The sequence below is a fragment of the Accipiter gentilis genome, chromosome 18 (genome assembly GCF_929443795.1).
Source record: "Accipiter gentilis chromosome 18, bAccGen1.1, whole genome shotgun sequence".
Taxonomy (NCBI): Eukaryota; Metazoa; Chordata; class Aves; order Accipitriformes; family Accipitridae; genus Astur; species Astur gentilis.
In genome coordinates, this window is record NC_064897.1 from 26,533,666 (window position 1) to 26,552,967 (window position 19,302).

The window sequence follows — 19,302 nt, forward strand, 5'->3', positions numbered from 1 at the left end:
CCATCCTTCCCTGGCCTTCCTCTTCGCATCCCATCTTTCCCATTGCACTTTCATCTGCCTTCTCAGTCTGCTGTTCTCCCCGGCCAGGTGCTTCGGTGTGACGCGTGGCCTCCTTTCCAGCACCTTCATCCCTCTCCTGGGTGTCTTGGAGGCTGAAATATAAACCTGCCCTCCTCGCGTGGCAGTTGCTCGCTAGCTTTTTCAGGGAAGTGCTTGATTGGATATTCAGGAACCCTGGAAAAACGGCCATAAAGCAACTTTACTGTGCACGTGCTGCGAATCTGATTTTTAATTTGCTGCCTGTGCGATCTGGCAGGGGTGGGAGCAGGTGGCACCTGGCAGATTTGCTGCGTGTGTTCAGACCAGCCATGTCCATACAGTAAGGTCCACACAGGGAATGTGCTGAGCTTATTATGCTTGCCAGCAGATAGTGCTTTCTCTGTGAGCCTTTCTCCCTCTTCCTCCTCCTGCCATGCTGAGCTCTCCCCACGGCTGCTCAGCCGGAGTGTCTCGCCCTCGAGGACGGACAGAAACCTGGCAAGGGCAGGCTTCTCCTTCTTGAACCACGTTGATTCTGTAGGCTGGGCTCAGAGCCTGGCCTTGTGTTGTCTGCTCCTTCCATGCTACCAGGAAAAGCCACGAATTTATGGTGCACCCGAAAATTGTCTTTCTCTGAATTAGTGCTGTCTCTTGCCTGGCTTTGACCACTTTTATCACCAGTGTCAGATCTCTCCCAAGGCTTCCGTAGCTTTGACTGTCAGGGCCTGGACCACGTGTATCGTCGAAGAGGCAGCGTGTGTCACGCTCCGTCCTCATCCTCGGCTGCCGAACGCTGCCCTTTCCAGAGCTGTAGAAGGAGCCCGGGTCCCGCTGTCTCCTTGCAAACCGTCAGCAAGATTGCCTCCTTTGATCTGCGCTCAGCACTGGATTTTATCCCAGCAGCCAACAGGCTAATTCCACAAGTTTATTCTACAAAGCTCAATTAGAGCAGCTGGCGCCGGCAGCGTCCCTGCTGGCTCCGAGCCTGCGGAAGGAGAGGAAGGCTGGTGCAGTGGCTGGGGTATGAGCTTCGGCGTCCACAGGCTGAATTGCAAACCCCCACTCTGCGGCTGTGTCCTCCAGGCCACCCCAGTAAGCCTCCCCAGTGGGAGCTCAGCACCTCCATGCTGCACAGGGAGGGACAACATTTTCCCTGCCTCACCGGAGGAGAAATACATTAGAGATGCAAGCTACCGCGGTGATGGGGAACTGTGTCAACAGAGGCAGAAGCAGCATCTGGGAAATGCTGCATAGATCCAGCCGGACCAACGGCGGGGAAGAGGACGAGCCCCGGGGTGATGGAGGGTGTGAGACGCACCGTGCCTTCTCACCACCGAATTAGCGGTTTGCTTTTCAGCTGCGGGAGCCCCGCTCCGTGCCCTGCGGTTCTCCAGTGCCTGAGTTATATTCAGCGCTGCCCTGAAAAAGATCCTGGTGTGTGTGAGCAGAACCGCAGGCAACACGGGCTTTCTTTGCAAGGGCCCTTGCTCAGCACAGAAGCGCCCACAGTTATTTCCTTCAACATCATCGGTGTTACGATAACCTCTGTGAAAAATCAGAATCTTCTGGGGCTAAACATGCTCTGCAAATGCTCCTGCCTGCCTGGTCCCTCCTCTGGAAAGCTTACTGTTTTATGCCAGCCAGGCAAAGAGGTCTGAGCAGGACGTCAGGGGGCAGAAAGAGAGTCCAGGAGATTTCTGCTAGGGAGCACAGCCGAACCCTGGTTGCGCAACACCTAGTTATCAAGGCAGTAAGGAGCCGAATGCAGATGCTACCTATGTATAACATGCTGTTTCCCTCCCAGGGACTCTCAGGAAAGTCCCCACAAAAGAGAACAGTGGCAAGGGACATGCAGCAGCCCAGCGAGCCCGCGGTCGCCATTCCCTTCCCTGCCCCTCGGTAAGTCAGAGACAGGGCTGGCTGACACGCTTGGCCGGGGACAAATGTGCCTCTCGGGGTACAGGGAGTACGGAGCCTCGGGGCTATTTCTTCCTCTCCTCTTGAGCAGATTTCAGCACCATCTGCTCTCTTCTGTCTTTGGAGGAGTCAGCCGGGCGCTTTTGTCCCTTCTGGCAAAGCCGTGCTGCGTATGTCCCCCATCGGGCGTCAGGCACCCCGAGGCAGCCGGGAAGGATGCACGCTCCCAGCCTTGCTCCAGAAAGCTCCCACTGCAGCAGCCCAAGGTCTTTCTTTCTCTCCTCTTTCCTGTCCGCAGCCTGTCCCTCTGGATCAGGCACTTCCCAAGGTCGCAGCTGACTCCCAAGGTCGTGTCCAGGCTTTGCTGTGGCCTCTGCAGGAGGGGATGGGAAGGGGCTGGGACTGGGAAGGGAAGGGACCTTCCCAGCACCGCTAACTCCCCAAAAGGGTCCACGAGCAGTGCCAAACCCCCAGGGGAGAGCAGCAGGGGTAGGGGGAGATGTGGGGGAGCCGTGGGGCTCCCTGACCTGGGAACTGCTCCGTGGGAATGTTCTTTCCTCTGCATGCGTGAAGTATCTCCCTGCTAGACACTCCTGGATGATCCCTGGCTCGGCACCAGCCGGAGACCAGAGGAGCTGCAAAATTTTGGGGAGGAGAGGTGGGGAGACTTGCTGATGGCTGGCAGGCAGCTTGCTGGTACATGCCGCCTTGAACTTCACGGCCACACCAAGCTCAGGGTAGGAGCTTTGTGGTCTGCCCTCCCATCCTAAAGTCGTACCTGCCTGTGGGCTGGCTGGAGCCTGTCCCGGGTGGGAGCGAGCTGAACCCCCACGTCCAGGTGAATTATATCGTTCTGTCCCCTCTGAGCTTCCCTGCTGGAAGAAAAATGGGAATGAGGGGAAGCAGGTAGTGAAGAGCCCCCGCAGGCTGGAAATTGTCCCTGGCCACCCCTGTGCACCAGTGGGACACTGGGCAAGGGTCCCACAGCTGCATCTCCTGTGGGAGCTGTGTGGATGCTCCAGCTCCTGCAATGTGCAGCTTTGAGACTCCGCTGCTGTGCCGAGCTCGTCCCACGGGATGGCACTGCCTGCTCAGGAACGGGCAGCCAGGCCGGCGCTCCTGGCAGGCATAAATTCAGCAAATTAAACGGTGGTGGCAGATTCTGATTGACAGGTCCCTAGAGAGCAAAGTCCCTTGTTTTCTCCATCCCTGAGGGGATCATGAGCAGCAGGAGGAGCAGCAGCAGAGAAAACCCTTTCCCAAGCCCAGCGCTTTGCCCTTGCAGATCTGTTTTTGGGACTCAGCCCATATCCGTATATCTTGACCCCTTTGCTAAAGCTGCCGGTGCCGGGCCAGCCAGCTCCTTCACCGCGGACTTTCCGCAATGTCAAGAGCCGACCGCTGCGGAGGATGCCGAGGCCGCCTGGTCCGAGCCCTCGTTGCACACGCGAGCCGCTGCACCCTCATCGCTCCATGCCCAGGGTGCAAGGCCCGGGGGTTTCAATAAAGGGCAAGCGAAATGAGGCCAGCAGGGTTTGGCGTCATTCGCACGTTACTCCTCTCTGCGGCGTAAAACTGGCACAAATGACAACGCTCTGCCAGAACGGTTCACATCTGCGTTGGCTCTGCCGGAGCCAGGTCAAAGCTGGGATTTGCAGCCTGGGAAGACGAGGGGTGAGCGAGCACCCAGCCGCCAGTCTCCTGCCTCTGCTGGCTGTGCCCATGGGAAGCAGCATGGCCCATCGGGGTCCTGACTTCTCTGGCAGGGTCCTCACTGCAGCTCCATGCTCAGCAGGTCCTCGGCACCCCTTTACCAGCCCGTGGTTGTTGGCTTTAGGATGGAGTAGCCACCATGGACACTGGGACATCACAGATGTCTGCCCTACCCTTGTGGGCACAGATCCCCAGGAAAAGGTCTTTTAAGGACCTGTCCCATGTCCCGGGGACAAGTCCCTTTCCTCTCTCCCAGGCTGGAGAGGAGTTTCTCCTCTCCATGGGGCATTTTGGCTGCACAGTTGCTCTGGAGCTCTGCGGAGCCACCGAAATGTGGTATGGGTGTGCTCGGTGCTCTTGTAAATGCCCTGCCTGCATGAGGAGCAGCATAGTGGGCAGCAGCCCCCGCACAGTCCAGCTCCATGCTTTAGCTTCGCGAGAGTGATGGCTTGTTCTCCACTCTTGGAGGGAAAACTCAGGTTGGTGGCATTTAATTCTTATCCCCTTAATCTGTACAGGTCCTTGGCTACTCCTAAAATTTACCCTCCCTCTGCCTCCCTTCCCTACCAAAACTGTTGCCTCTTCTTTCTGTCTCTCCAGGGGGTGTCCAGAAGGGCCTGGGGAGAGGAGGGGAGAAGCCCCCAGCAGCTGGAAGGCACCCGGGGAGGGAATGCCGAGTCGTTTGGAGCCACCTCTACTCTTGGACAGACCTCCAGGACATTCAGCTGGCCTGTCCTTTGCCAGCTTTGCTCACCTACCGGCTTTTGTTAGGTTGACTGTACCTCCTCACAGACCCCCTTTCTCCATCAGCTCTCCTTCTCGAGCCACTCTCCATCCTTGGCCTCGGTGCTGGGCTTTTGAAAGGTGAGATATGTGTCTGTCTTCCTCCCCCGTGTCATTCCTCACACGCAAGCAAGACAGTAGACTTGTGTGTCTGACGCTTGGCCTCTCTCTGTAGTCATTTGGCACTAAAAATTATCTGCAGAGAAAAGTACTGGGCTCCATACCTGGGTCTTAATTTCCTCCCTCACGAAACCATTATTACTAATTATGGCTCCTAGGTGTTTAAACCATTTCAATGATGCTGTTAAATGCCCGGCGTTAATTTAATAGCCAAGTATCTGGGTTTCCCCACATGAGGAGCTCTCAGAGCATCTCCCACAGAAGCAGAACCCAGCCAGCCCTGGCTGTGGTCCATACGAGAGAGGCAGCAGAGGAACGGTGAGCACAACGTTAACGACAGACCCACCAGCGCCAGGAGCCGGGCATTACTCAGCAGGAATCGCTCCCTCGCCCCGTACCGTCCCGCAAAGGGACCCCCCTCTTCATCCACGCTGCCTCCACAGCTATGGAAGACCTCGCACCGCTGCCAGCTCTGGCCAGCATTTCTTGGGCAGAGCGTGCTCTCTTGCGCTTGGATCCCTCGCCAGAGCCATCCTAGGGGATTGTTGTCCCTGGCAGATGCCCTGCCTGCCTTCCACCCATCCCCAGCCAGCAGTTGAGAGTGTGTCCTCAGATTTGGAGGTGGGGTGGCTGTCAGAAATCAGCCCTATGAAGGGTTGGGTGCTGCTTTCATGAAATCAAGGAATGACCATTGCCCCCCAGAGAGGTCCCAGGGCTGGGGTGTGACGGGGACCTGGCTGAAGGCATCAGATCAGGCTTTGCCTGCTGCATCTCTGCTCCTGCTGCATCTCTGCTCCTGCTGCACTGCAAAGGCCCTGCTGGTTCTCCTCCTCCACTGCTGGGACTTCTGACTGGTGCAGGGGGACTTTTCCAACCCAAATATTTTAACTGAGCTCTCTGTCCCGAGTCTCCAGCATCCTCAGGACCTCAGTGGCTCAGTGCTGTGGAGGAGAAGACCCTGGTGCCTTGCTCACCCCTGGTATACCCAGGCCCTGCCAGAGAACAGAGCCAGCACTGGGAGAGGCAAGTAAGTGGCACGGGGAGCACCGAGACCCAGGAGGGGCACAGGGTAACATTTTAGGGTCTCGCACCCAGCCAGGCATTAATGTGCCCTGGGAGAGAGGGGGAATGAGGGCTCCCGCCCACGCACAAGGCCTTTGCTTTCAATGCTGCCCCTTTAAGACATCACTTAATATGACAGATTAATTAGTTAATGTTTGTAAAGTGCTTTGAACATGAAAAGTGCTGTATAAGTGCTGAGTATTAGTATTAATTATTATGGCATGGAGGCTGGCCCCATCTGAGCAGCATTCCCCACGGCTAATTTCAGGCCGGTGCTGTTTCGCCGCCTCTCCCCCTCTGTTGCCCCATCCTGTAAAAGCCAGAGGGAGAAAGGGAGAAGCAGAGAGGAAAAAGTAGGACCATCTGCATCGTGTTGGGGGGGCTGAGCCATGTACCCCCTCCGCTCCAGACAGGGCATCGTGTGGGAACCAGAGCTGCATCTCCCCAGTGCGCCACTGGCATGGGGGGGGACACGAGGGAGCACCCTCTTGCCCCCAGCTCTGCAGCGGAGCCAGGGTTGGAAATATCATCGGGAGGATGGAGAAGATGCAGGGGGGGTGTTTCTCCAGCTCATCCCACCCATGGTGGCAGCTTCAGGCAAAGGGGACGAGGAGGGGGTGAGAAGGTTTTTGGGGTCTCTGAGCTAGACGAGGCGGGGAGGCAGCGGCGTCCTAGACGTGCACGTGGCAGGGTCGGGAGCTCCCCGGCGTCCCCCGGAGCCGGCGCCTGGCCCGCTTTGCTGCCTCTCCCCTCCTCGCGCCCTCCTTCTTGGCAAGGCTGCTGCTCCCGGGAAGGGTCCCCGGAGGGGGAGCAGAAATGGGGCGGCGGGTGCCCCCAATTACCCAGGCGGTGAAGCCTCCCGCCGGCTGGTCCGTGAAAGGGGTGTGCTGGCAGGCATTGGGGGGTGCTGCGAGGTGCTACCGGGGTCCCAAAGGAGAGGGGTGAGCTGGAGAGGGGCTGGGCTGGAGGAGGGGTTGGTCTGGGAGGGTCAGAGTGGGGACCCACTGGTGCCGGCTGTGGGATCCCACGAGGTTCATCGGACAGCGGGGAGGACCGTGGTGCCGTGATCGCGCTGCAACCCGTGGGTGTCTGCCGGGACATCTGGAGCCGGGTGTGCCTTCACCCCATTGCCCCCCTGCCACTGACGAATTAACCCCCCTGGTCCCACCTGCTTGTTCAGCTCGTGGTCTCGCTGGCCCATCACGGGTCAGACCCTGGCCGCACTTCGGATGGGCTTTGTCACTCAGGTGTCTGCCCTTCCCTGTCACCCCTCTAATCCAGTGCCGACAGGGTCTGGTGGGGATCCTGGTCCGTTCCAGAAAGCCACGGAGGGTCCCACAGCAAGCGGGACCCCAGTGGAGAGCACGGGGATCTTGGCACGATGCCGAGCATTTCCACCAGGCAGCTACTTCCAACCCAGCTACTGAGGAAAATCACCAGAAATCCCATGAGTGGCTGAACAAAACCCCAAAATGACATTAAGCCCACGTTCTTTTTTCTTTTTTGAGCCCTCAAGCCTGTGGGAATTCTGAGCTTGCTGGCGGTTCTTGGCTTGCCGCCACAAGAGCTGCTGGTTTTGGGTGGGAGTTGGGGCATCATGCTTCATGGTAACACCACCGTGGGAGGAACGGGACAAGAGGAGTGACGCTGGGGGCTAAACGGGGGCTGGAGCAGATGTTTTGGAGGGCAGCAGGGAAAGCCCACAGGCGTGACTTGGGTTTACCCGCACTTACTTCAAAAAACAATTGTGGCAAAGCCCTCTCCTCTTGCCTTATCTTCCTGCTTGTACCTCGAAGACCGGCTTGAGAAGAGCGGTTGAAGCAAGACCGTCCACTGAGTCGCCGAAGAGGACAAAACTGTCGGCAATGGTTGATTCTCTTGCTGGGTTTCCAGGTGCTCCTCTGTCACAGCAGAACAATAAATCCCGCCCCCAATAAATCCACATAAACGAGGACCAAGTTATAAAAAAAAAAAATCTTTATTTCATGTACCAGGATTTTTTTTTTTTTGTCATTTTCTCTTTTTAAAATTTTTTTTCTTTTTAACAGTCTGAAAAAAACCACAAAATAAAGAAAATGGAGGTTGGTTTCTCGTACTGGTTTGAGCTGGACATGAGCGACACCCTCGGAAAAAAAAAAAATAAATTTCCCCGCCAGCCCTCACCTCCCGCACGCGCTCTCCCCCTTTCCCACCTGGCCCCGGGGGGGCACGCTCGGCCCTGTGAATGCTCCCCAGCTCCACGCGGCGTCGGACGGGCGAGGGCGGCTGGGGATGGAAACCCCAACGCCGCTCTCCCTCGATGCCGGGGTCCGGGAAACCAGCTTTAACTTATTCCTTGGGGAAGTTGGTGGGCATCGGAAAGTGGGGGGATGGTTCCCTGTGAATCTTTTTTAAAGGGCTGGAGGGGTCACGGGAGGGGATTTCAGTGACGCGGGGGTCTGGACACCCAGCCGAGCCGCTCGCATCCTCCTCTTGCCCTGTGATGCCGTTTTTTGGGGGTGGCCCCCCCTTCCCAAGGCTGCCCCCCCCCCCCCGCCCTGTACCTGGGGAGGGGGGTTAAAGCAGTGGCGGCGGGGGGGTTGCAGGGAGGATCAGGCTGCTTTTAAGAAGAAAAACCCGCTGGGATGCGAAGCGGGGGACTGCGCAGCTCCTAAAACTGGAGCAGCGGGAACGGGGACGGAAAAAAAAAAACCCAACAACCAGTCAAAAAGTGGGTCTGAGCTGCCCAAGGGCTCGGCGGCCCCATCCTGCAAACCCTCGGCCTCGCGCCTGCCCCCGGGGTGCTGCTGCTTTTGGGGAGCAGCCCCAAAAGGGGTCCCGTCCTTGCGGCGGCTCATGGGGGTGTCATAGTGGGGTCCCCCCCTCCACGCTCCCCTGCCGCTGTCTCCCCTTCCGCTTGTATCCACGGCGGCCATTGTAGGGGGAGCTGGATTAAAAGCGGTTCCTGGCACCCCCGGTACCCCGTTTTCCACCCCCCCAGGCATGGCAGGGAGGCAGGGGGGCTGCAGCCAGGCCAGGGGTCCCGGCGTGGGACCCCAGCGAGGTGGGGGAGGAGGGTAAAACCCAGCGGACATGGAGATGCCCGACGGCTTCGCGCCTCTCCCTGGCATGGCCGCCACGACTTGTGGGGGGGTCTCAGGCCCAGAGCGGGGGTCTCCCCAGGATGGAGGCCGGAGGGGGTTCGTGTGTCGAGGCCGAGCAGCCGGCGGCCAGCTTTGGGTCGGGGGCGGGGGGGGCTTGGCCATGGCCAGGGTGGGCGAGGAGCCATTTTGTGGGGCAGCTGGGTGGGCCTCGCCGTACCCCGACATGGCCGCAGCCCCGCTGGCAGGACCTAAGGGGGATTGCAGGCAAATTTGTGGGACCGGGGGGGGCACGCGTCTGCCCTGGGGAGCCTCCGGAGCATTCACAGGAGAGCGTGTCTGCACGAGTGCCGCCCTCCCCGCCATCGGCACGCTGCCCTCGGCTTTGGCCTCCCGCGTTCCCCCCGCCGCTTCCCGCCGCAGCAGCAGAATCCCGAAGGGATGGGAGCCCCCGTTCCCCTCCGTCAGCTCCCCACCCTCTGCCTGCGCCTCCCACCCCGCTCCCCGCTGTCTTTTCTCTTTTTTTTTTTTTTTCACAGTTTAAAGCTGGAGAAAACAAAAATGAAAAGAAAAAAATACTGTCTGTTTTTCTTGCAAGTAAATCCACTTATTATATTTACATTTATTTATAGCTGTTGTTTTATTAAAAAAATTGCCACTTTTTTTTTTAAGAAACCTTTTTTTGTCCTTTTTTTTTGTCTCTGTGTGTGTGTGTGTGTGTGTGTGTATCTTTATTTACTGTGTCTGCTTTTTGTACTGTCACCGTTAACCCCAGGGTCCCCACGGCCAGGGAAGTGGGGACCCCCCCCCGGGGACACTGCAGAGGGGTGACTCAGCATCGGCTCCTGGAATCCCTAGGGACAGGAGTCACTCTTATCCCCTACGGACCCGCAGGGGACGAGCGGATCCCCACAGATCCCGGGGGAACGGAGCGGATCCCCACAGATCCCAGGGGAACAGAGCGGATCCCCACGGATCCCGGGGGAACGGAGCGGGTCGCGGTTGACCCCGGCACCCCAGGATCCTCCATAACTGGCCCAGGGACACCAGGCGGCTGCCACCTGAACCCCCATCCCCTGTCGCCTGAGGAGCCAATGCTGGGTTAAAGGTAAGTGGGAAACAAACAGTAAAATTAAATAATAAAACCCCCCAAAATCCAAAGAGCTGCCTCCTCCTCTTCCTTCTCCTCCTCCTCCTCCTCCTCCTCCTCCCACTTGATTTATTGTCGTTTGTTATTTCTTGGTTCCCTTTTATTTTTTTTTTAAGTCTGTTTTTATTAAATGTTAAAATAATGGTACATGGGAAATCATGCATTTTCTTTTAAATTTATTTCTATTTTTTAAATCTCTTTCTCTCGGTTTTAAAGTTTTTCTTTTTTTTCCTTTTTTCTTTTTCTTTTTTTTTTTAAACAATTTTTTTCACTGTCGTCTCTTTCCTCGCGTTTCCTTTTTGTTTGTTTGTTTGTTTTTTTTGTTCGCTCGCTTGTTTGTCTGCTTATCTGCTTGTTCGTTGGTTGTTTTTTTTGTTGTGTTTTTTTTTTTGTTGGTTTTTGTTGTTTTTTTTGTGGATTTTTTTTTTTTTTTTTTTTTTTTTGCGTTGGGAAGGTTCCCACCCCCCCAAGGGGCTCTTCCACCTCCTCCTTCCCACCCCCCTCCTGCCCCCTGCTCCCTTCCACCCTCCCCACCCCGCAGCCCACCCCATCTCCTCCTGCCCGCTCCTGCCCCATTTTCAGCTCCTGGCGACGGCTTCATACCGGGGTGGTCCGGCGGTTGGCTGTGTTGGTGTGGATAGAGTCCTTGTTCTCTTTCTGGATACAGTTGTGAACCTGGAGGAAACTGTTATCCCTGTCGGAGTTGTAGGTGGCGGTGGGGGTGGTGGTTGCCTTCAGCGGGTCCCTGGTCAGGGTGTACATCGAGATCTCTGTTGATGGGAGGGTGTTGAACCCTTTGATCCCGACGGGAGAGGCATCCCTGGAGTGTGAAGGCTCGGTGGAGCGGGAGCTGGAGCGGCTGCGTCTCTGATAGCGGTACCGATAGCTGGGGATGCGGGTGATGGCGGAGGACTGGAGGTAGTCCGTGGCACGAGCGTTGGCGCGCAGCTGTTTGTGCCGGTCTATGAACATGTGGACGGCCAGCACTCCCACCATCTCAGCTATAATGAAGGACAGGGCCCCAAAGTAGAAGGACCAGCCGTAGGAGTAGCTGTTCTTCTTGGAGTCACTCTTGGAGGGGTCTCCAGCATTGGCTGATATGTATACGATGATGCCAATTATATTACTCAGACCTGCCAGCCGGCCGGCGGAGGAGAGAGAGAGGGAGATGTCAGGAGGGTCACCCATGGAAGCAGCGGGGGCCGTGGGGTTGGGCCCCTGCCCCCAGGAGTTAGGGACGGGAGGTCCCCCAGCCACCCATCCCCTCCCGGTGGGCAGCTTTCCTTGGGGAAATGGGGCAAGACCCTCCTCGCGTGCCTGCTGCATCCCTGGACTGCGCTCCTGGCTGGTCCCTGGATGTAGGGAAACCCTCTCCCTCCAGCAGCTCCCAAGCAGCAGGCAGGGTGGAGAGGCATCCTTGGGAGGCTGCTTTCACCCCAATTAAGGCTCATCCAGGCTGGGAAACATACGTGCTCCTGCCTAGGCAGCAGGATGCTCCTGCTGGATGCTCCAGCTGGGCAGGTTCCCCCCCCCCACCCCCCTGCCCCGGAGCCCATCTCCGGGGCATCAGGCCCTCTGCATCCCTTTACCTGCAGACACGAAGAAGATGCCGGCACTAAGGATGATGTTGTGTCGGGTTTTGTAGAACTCGCTGGCTGCAATGCAGAGTCCACCCATGAAAAGCAGAATCACGCTCAGGATCGGGAAAATACTAGAGGCTCTAACAGCCCCTGCGGAGGAGAGAGGGACAGGGGCAGAAAGAACAGCGCAGGTGTGAGAGAGAGGAAAAAAAGGGCACGGAAAAGGTGCCGGGGCGAGGGGACGGGGGGAAGCGAGCACGTTTCGTGGGTGGGGGTGAAGGGCAGAGATGGAGGGCAACGTGTCGGGGGGGAGTAATTCGAGGAGGGATAAAGGTGTTGGGGGATGGAGGGAAGGAGAGAGAAACAAAGTGCGTCAGAAAAAGAGAGCGGTCCGAAGCAACTCTACTGTGTCCTGGCTACTGCTGCTGGTGGGGGCTGTGGGGCTGGTGGCTGAGCTGGGAGCCTGCCCGTGCTGCCTGTCCCCCCTCGCGCTGTCTTTTCCTCTGCTTTTGGGGGGACTATGGGCTGGAGGGGGAGCCCCAGCACCATCCCGTCTCTCCTCCTGCAGGGTGCTGCCACTCAAGCCTGCTCTTCAAAGAGCAGCAACCCAAATGCTTCCCGTGGAGCTGCTCAATCTCGAATCCTCCTGAAAGGGCATGAGCATCTCAAGGAGAGAATTTATTTTTTTTTTTTTTTTTTTAGGGCTGGGAAGGAGCTCCCGGTGCTGTGCACTGCTCTGCGGCTGCAGCGAGGACTGAGAAGCGAAAGTCCCAGCCCTGCGTGCAGAATCGTGGGGCTTATCCTAGTGATTAAACGGCTGGGCTCCTTCCAGAGGGCAGTGATGGGTTCGGATGTGCCAGCTCCCACACACGCACACTCTCCATCGGTCGATACGGGAAGAGCTCAGCCAGCAGAGGGCAAGGGTATAGATGCACGTATATGCTCATACACACGTGCAAAACATACCCCAAAGCTTCTGGGGTGACTCTCTTGTATTCACACTGCAAAAGGCCAGGACTGTGTAAACGTACACCCACGCACGCACACACTGCTCGTGGGCTGTTCAGCGGGTACCAACAATCTGCCTGAATTCATGTTGCCAGTATTCACGTTTTTTAACTAGGAAGGCCTTCCTTCCTCCCTTCCCGAGAGAAAGTAAGCTGTTAAAGTGTGAAATGAAGCCTTGCTTGATAAAGAAAGGTATCAGATGGGCTGGTGCAATTCTGCTTGTGGAGCAAAGACCTGGAAGGGGGGATGAAAGCTAATCCCTCCTCGCCTGTAAGAATGAACCCTACTGAAGCAAGCACAGGACTTTTTCCTAAGCAGGCAGAGACCCTGTCAGCATCGGGATCCTACCACGCACAAGCAATCGGCTCTTTGAGGGGGGCCCTAGCCCACTGCCTGTGCGTGGGGAGTGCAAAAGGCAGGGCGAAACCTCTCTTGCTTGCTTTCCAGTTCTGCCTGGCTATGTTTCAGGGAACAGGATAGTGATAATAACCATCTTAATAGCTTCTGGAAAGCAAGGTGGGATTTGACAATGGGAAGCTTGAATGGCAGAAAGCAAACATCGAGCAGACATCCGCTGTTCAGAGGGTTTCTAGAGGGATGGTCGGTCAGTCCCACAGCTTGGCCCTGAGCACATCAGTTTTATCTGGGTCTTAATTCCGAAATTGATATCTGTTGGGAGAACACAAAGTTGCTGGCTGACATGGGGAGCTGCGGGCGTTATGTGATGGGGGAGGACAGCAGCCTCCCTCAGCCCCCGCTTTCTGTCCCTCAGGAGGACCACACCAGCAAGAGAGGGGCAGAATCTCATCCAGCCTTCCTGGGTCTGGAGCCTTTGGTCTAAAGAGAAGGGGACTCATGATGGTGTTTGGATGCTCCCTCATATCATATCATCTGTCTACTTTCTAACTCAAGTGTCTTCTAGCAAAGAAATGCAGGGATGCTTCTGCTTCCTCTCTGACAACAGGCATTTGATTCGAAAAGCCTAAGGCACCTTATGTGGATGGCTGGCAGAAATAAAGTCTAAGCCCTTCTAGCCAGGCCATGGACACTGCCCCATGATCGTCCTGGTCCCCTGAATGTGGGAATTGCCTAGTCTGATACTAATAAACAACTTCCTAGCTGTTCTTGCCAGTACCCATGCAGAGCGCCCAGGGACTCCGGTTTGGCAGAAATCCTGGGAAGAAGCTGTTCAGTGGGGTCCCTCTCCAGTTAGGTCTAAGCCGGCAGAAATCCCACTTCCCTCAGAAGTGACCCAAATAGTCCTTTACTGACTTGCCAAATCCCTCTTTGAACCTCGTTCTTTCTTAAAAAGGGCGCTACCCTGGGGACACCATCAGGTCCTGACGTTGGGCCAGTCGTCGTCTTCAGATCTTGTTCCCTCTGAGGGAACAGACCCATCCTTCTTGAGATGTTCGCCCCCTTCCTCCAACTCTTCTTTCTGAAGTGCAGCTGACGCTGCAGGCAGCTTCCTCGCTCCCAAACAACTCTGCAAGAGCTGGTTTGCCCTCAGAGGCAGCCTCCACAGTCGCTGTGCCAAACTGGATCAAACCCCAGTCTTCAGCTCTGCTCTTCAGGGGCCACGCAGCGATTAAGAGACCAATGCTGCAGAAAGGCATCTGAAAGAAGCAATCTCCCTGGGTTATTTACAATTTACAGTGGATGAAGAACTGTTTGAGAAACCGAGAGGAAGCAGCATAAGATCTGCCTCTTTTCACATACAAATGAGCCTCACAGAGCCTAAATTATCTCTCTCATCCCTGCTGCAGGGCTGGGTCTCTACATCTGGCTTGGAGCATGCCCAGATGACAAGGAGCTATTCTGAAAGACTCCCGGCCTTTGGAGACCTCTGATGCTTAACCTTGGGAGGTCAAAAGCTCTTATCTCAGATTTCTGAAAGGAGAAGATCTCATGATGCCAAAACGCGTTGGGCTTGTGAAGGGAGGGCAGGATAGCGAGGTGGGGACCTAAGAGGAGGAGTGATCCCTGTTCAGCTGTGCCAAAGGAAGAGCAAGCTCCTGCTTCTGGGGCAGGTGGAAATGCTGACTTGCGATCAGGGAGGGCAACACATGATGTGGATCTGTCCTGCTGGCCAGGCTGCCTTCCCTGTCCCCATGTGTGAAGCTGTGCAAGCTTTACCTGCACGTCCCAGGCTGGACTCGGAGCTTAGGTTAGGTTTCTTTATGGAGACGCCGTGTACCTGGGGTACAGCACCTCCCCAAGGGGCTCTGGGTGAGCATCAGGTCTTTTCTTCAAAGGGCTCTGACTGTCCTTATTCCTCCTTCCCATTCCCATCACTAAAATCGCTAAAACCAGCAAAGATCAGGTCTGCAGCCTCTGTAGGCAAGCGGTGTTTGGGGAAAGGTGAAGACAGAAATAGGCGCTCCTTGGACACCATCCGGCTAATGTCTTAAATCTGATACAACTGGAGTATCAGGTAAGGAAATACAAACTTCCTCTGCTTTAGGAGGACACACACACACTCACGCACACTCACACTGCCCCAGCCAGCGCAGTCCTGACCTTATGGCCACTCAGCAGCTCTCTGATGGATTTGAAGCCTCTGGATTTATATCCTAATTAATTGCCGTTAATGAAAAATGCCACTGGTTGTTACTATGAGTTCACACCTTGCACTCTCTCATGGGCAGAGCCCAGGGAGGTGAGAGTGGAGCCGTTTTTGGGGGTGGTGAGGCTCTGGGGTCACCTCCTCCGGCCCGCTGAGCCTCACGGGTCCCAGCCTCTCCACCACCCTACCTGCAGAAAGCAAAAGGCACCCGACGCTAGCACCTACAAGCCATTGCAAGAAGAGCCTGCGGACTTACGGAGGAAATATTCTGCTGTATCGGCTTCATAATCTGCATCCTCAGGGAAGTGATCGATTTGCTTACACAGACCTTTAAAATTCCCTAGGGAACAAGAGAAAAAAAAAGAACAAATGAGAACACCAAATCCTGCCTCGCAGAAACAGCTGCCCTCTGCATCGCCCTCTGTGCCCGCCCTGCCTTCCTCCCAGGCAGCACGCCCGCTCCTGTATGGATGCCCATTAAATGCCCACGTACTCCCCTCGCACTCTCGCACACGTATCTCCCTCTTATTTGCGGAGGAACGTGGGATTTGCCATCTGGATCCAGCCTGATGCCCACCTAGCCCAGCACCCCTCGCTCGACGCTGGAGAGCACCAGAGGCTTTGGCCGGCCGGCACGATTCCTGCCGCAGATGGACAGGAGAGCGCTGCCCGCTTCGGAGGAGGTGGGATGGGAAGAGGAGCTGGAGACTGGGTCACGCTGCGAAGCAAGAGGATTGGGGTCCCTTCCCTCAGCATTGGCCGGCGTAACTGTGGGTGTTTGTGTTTCACCTGGCGTGGCCTTGGTGGATCCCGGCAGTGCTGTGTACCACCGGTGGGGTGATCAGGTTTGGGAGGAAAAGCGTTTGTTTCTCCCAGCTGTGAGTTTGCTGCCTATTCGTTTCATGGGCAGGATACATCCCATTGTTCTGCTGCGGTATGAGAAGAACAAAAGCTCTTAATCTACTTTCTCTGTATGACTGCTCGGTTTTGCATACCTTTATCAGGCCTCCTCTTGTGTCCTCTGACAGACTAAGGCTACAAGAAGCTTGGTGCAAGCGTGCATATGCAGCTCAGCCGCAAAACACCCTTTGCACTGGGGGAGAAAAATCTTCCACCGTAAGTGAGGGAAGCTGGGCTGGTCACCCTCAGTTTTGCCCAGCTGGTTTATGTACAGGGCCTTCTGCTAGCTTTAGTCATGGGGCACCCTTTTCACACACCCCACGGCTAACAAAGCTATCCCAGCAGGAGGCCAGTGACATCTTCTCAGTCTTTTGTCATCTAGGATGTCTACCAGGCTCTTATTTTTGTCATTCATGTCTCTCTCCTCTTGAAATCAGAAATACCACTCCAGAGAGGTAATCTTCAAGCCACGTCATCATCATGACCACCGGTTGACTAGTATCTCAAAGGATCAGGTTGTTCATGCTTGTACAGGGGTGACCATATGGCAGGCAATTCCATTATACCTCCTGGAGTTCCCCCAAACTTTTTCTTCCACCTTTCCTTACATTTCCTTCTGGACTCTTGCACTGGCTCTCCATTAGCACAGAACTGATGGACACAATCTGTCCAGAAAGGAGGAATGCAGTGTCCACATGACATGTGTGGATAGGCATGGTGATCCCATGGGCCCCCTCACCAGACATCAGCCACCAAAGTGGCTGATGCTGACTGACCCATCAGCAGAAGTGTTTGGGGCCTGAGTCTGGAGAGTGACAAATGCTGCGGCAACCCGGGAAAGCCACCTGCCGCCCTGGCCCTGCCACTGGAGCAACTGGGTGCACGGGTTGAGGGGACAATGAAGCCACCACACTTGTGGTTGTTGCCTCTGGGAAGGGTTGCTTGTGAGGAACCCAGAGCTCTTCCAGGCCAACCCTACCCAGGCTGAGACCTGCAGAGACCATGTCAAGTCCCCAAGTCATGTCTTGGAAGGTTTATTCCAGATGAATTCCAATGATCTTTCAGGTATTTGGGAATAGCTGGAAGAAGGACCAAGCTCAAGCCCTGAGTTTCTTCTCGGGGCCAAGCCTTGCTGGATCAAGGTTTGGGATGCTTTGGGAGGCAGTGCTGAGCAAAGAGCTATAGAAGGCAGGTAGGTGGGTTCCTCTAGGTCAGCCCCCAAGCTCAGCTCCTTCTGCATCCAGTGGGCTTGTGTCTGATGCTTCTGAGATACCTATCACCGTTAACTACTAGTTCAAAGAGCTTCCATGAAGAAGCTAGAGACAGCAGAGAGGAGTGTGTGTGTATGTAGGAGGTAAGCAATAGGAGAAAAAAGCAGAAACAAAGCCTCTCCATGTACCTCTGAAGTGTTATTCCCGCACTGAAACTGTGGTTTAGGAAAGGAGGTTATTAATCACCCATCCCCAATCCAATTACCTCGTTCAAGAAGCATCTGCTTCTCAGTCATGGCTTTTCTGGAAGGAAAGCCTCATAACCAAGCAAATTCCCTTGCCACAGTCCCACCCTGCTACTTGCCCACTTAAATACCTGTGAGGAAGGCAGATACAGCATGAAGGGGCTCCTTTCCCTTGCTTGTCCCTGACTGCCTGGGGCCATCTGCCCACAGCAGACGAGCAGCTCACCACCTTTGGCTGCGGTCACTGCTGTACAGTTGTGCTGGTTTTGGTGGGGATAGAGTTAATTTTTCTTCATAGTAGCTAGTATGGGGCTCTGTGTTGGATTTGTGCTGTGAAAACTGTTGATAATGCCGAGATGCTTTCGGTAGTGCTGAGCAGTGCTTACGCAGAGCCAAGGGCTTTTCTGCTCCTCAGCCCACCCCACCAGCGAGCAGGCTGGGGGGGCACAAGGAGTTGGGAGGGGACACAGCCGGGACAGCTGATCCCAACTGACCCGAGGGATATTCCAGACCATAGGATGTCATGCCCAGCATATAAAGCTGGGGGAAGGAAAAGGAAGGCAGTATGTTCGGAGTGATGGCATTTGTCTTCCCAAGTCACCATTACGCGTGATGGAGCCCAGCTTTCCTGGAGATGGCCGAACACCTGCCTGCCCATGGGAAGTGGGGAATGAATTCCTTGTTTTGCTTTGCTTGCGTGCGTGGCTTTTGCTTTACCTATTAAACTGTTTTTATCTCAGTCCACGAGTTTTCTCACTTTTACTCTTCCCATTCTCTCCCTCATCCCACTGGCGGGAAGTGAGCGAGCGGCTGCGTGGGGCTGAGTTGCCGGCTGGGGTTAAACCATGACAACGGTGCATGTGAACGCTGCTGCTCTCCAGCCCCAGATTTCTGCTCCTTGCCCAGCAGATCCCGAACGCTGAGTGCCTCCTGCCCGTACACGCTGGGGAAGGAGGCACAGCCTGCGTGTACCCCCCAGGTGAGGCTGCCGGAGCGCAGCCAAAGCCCCCCAGTTGGAATCAGCCAGGGAGGGAAGAGGCACTGCAACTGGACCCCCCCTGACTCTGTGCCATCCTTTCTTTCCCTGCTCCCTCTCCCTCTCCCCTGCTTCGTTTCTTGCGGTATTTCAGCCTGATTAATTCCTACGTGAAGAATCAAGCTGCTTGGGAAAGATGCCGCATCTTGTCCAGGGTGTCGTCTACATGGACTTGTGTGGGAAAGCTAGTTAGAGGTTCAGCCACTTAGACAGGGTGAGGGGACATGCAGGCTCTTTGCAAATCTGTTCCTGGTGCTGAGTCTCCAAAAGGCATTGATCTGACTCAGCAGGGTGCTTGGCCACTGGGGTGGCCAGCCTTGGCTTGCTTAAAATGCTGTGGTATTGAGGAGCTGCCCTTCACCGCAGGCTGATACGTTGCGCCAGGCTGATCCTCCTCCCTGGCTCAACCCTGCTCGGCGTTCGTGAGAGCAGGGTGGGCAGTGCTGGTCCCACCGTAGCCCCTGCGTTGCCTGTGCTGAGCACAGACCGCCGTGACGCTGGATGCTGACTATTCTTCTTGTGCTACCGCACCCTCTCCTCCAATGCCTCCTAGCTCCTCTGGGCAACGGATGGGGAAAGGATGCAGAATTTAGGTCATTAACGCGCTAACTGGGAATATAGGAGAACGAGAGTCGGTTTTTGCTCTGCCACAGGCGTGCTGTTAAAACCACTTCTTCTCCCTGCCTCAGAGTCCCACCCTGTAAAGCGGGGGTGACGGCACTCCTCTGCCTCGTGCCGTACGGGGACGTGTTAAAGAGGGCACGGCGTGGGTGCGCCGGCGCCAGCGGCTGAGCAAGCACACGGAGGAGGTGAGCGACGGATGGCGGCGGTTCAGGCGCCCGCTCGGTGAGGGGAAGGCCTCGATGTCACTTCTTGCGCCAAGGTCACTCGG

At 55.9% G+C, this 19,302-nt stretch overlaps 1 protein-coding gene across 3 annotated transcripts in view; it reads right to left on the reverse strand.

The window, feature by feature from the left end:
- Window positions 1-10,416: 10,416 nt before the first annotated feature.
- CACNG2 (calcium voltage-gated channel auxiliary subunit gamma 2) overlaps window positions 10,417-19,302 on the reverse strand; it is a 69,168-nt gene continuing 60,282 nt past the window's right edge. For all 3 annotated transcript variants that reach the window (XM_049822104.1, XM_049822105.1, XM_049822103.1), the window contains 3 exons: window positions 15,275-15,358; window positions 11,454-11,594; window positions 10,417-10,997 (listed from right to left, as the gene is read on the reverse strand). In XM_049822104.1, coding sequence (XP_049678061.1) covers window positions 10,462-10,997; window positions 11,454-11,594; window positions 15,275-15,358 — 761 coding nt within the window. In that variant the 3' untranslated portion in view covers window positions 10,417-10,461. The remainder of the gene's footprint in view (window positions 10,998-11,453; window positions 11,595-15,274; window positions 15,359-19,302) is intronic.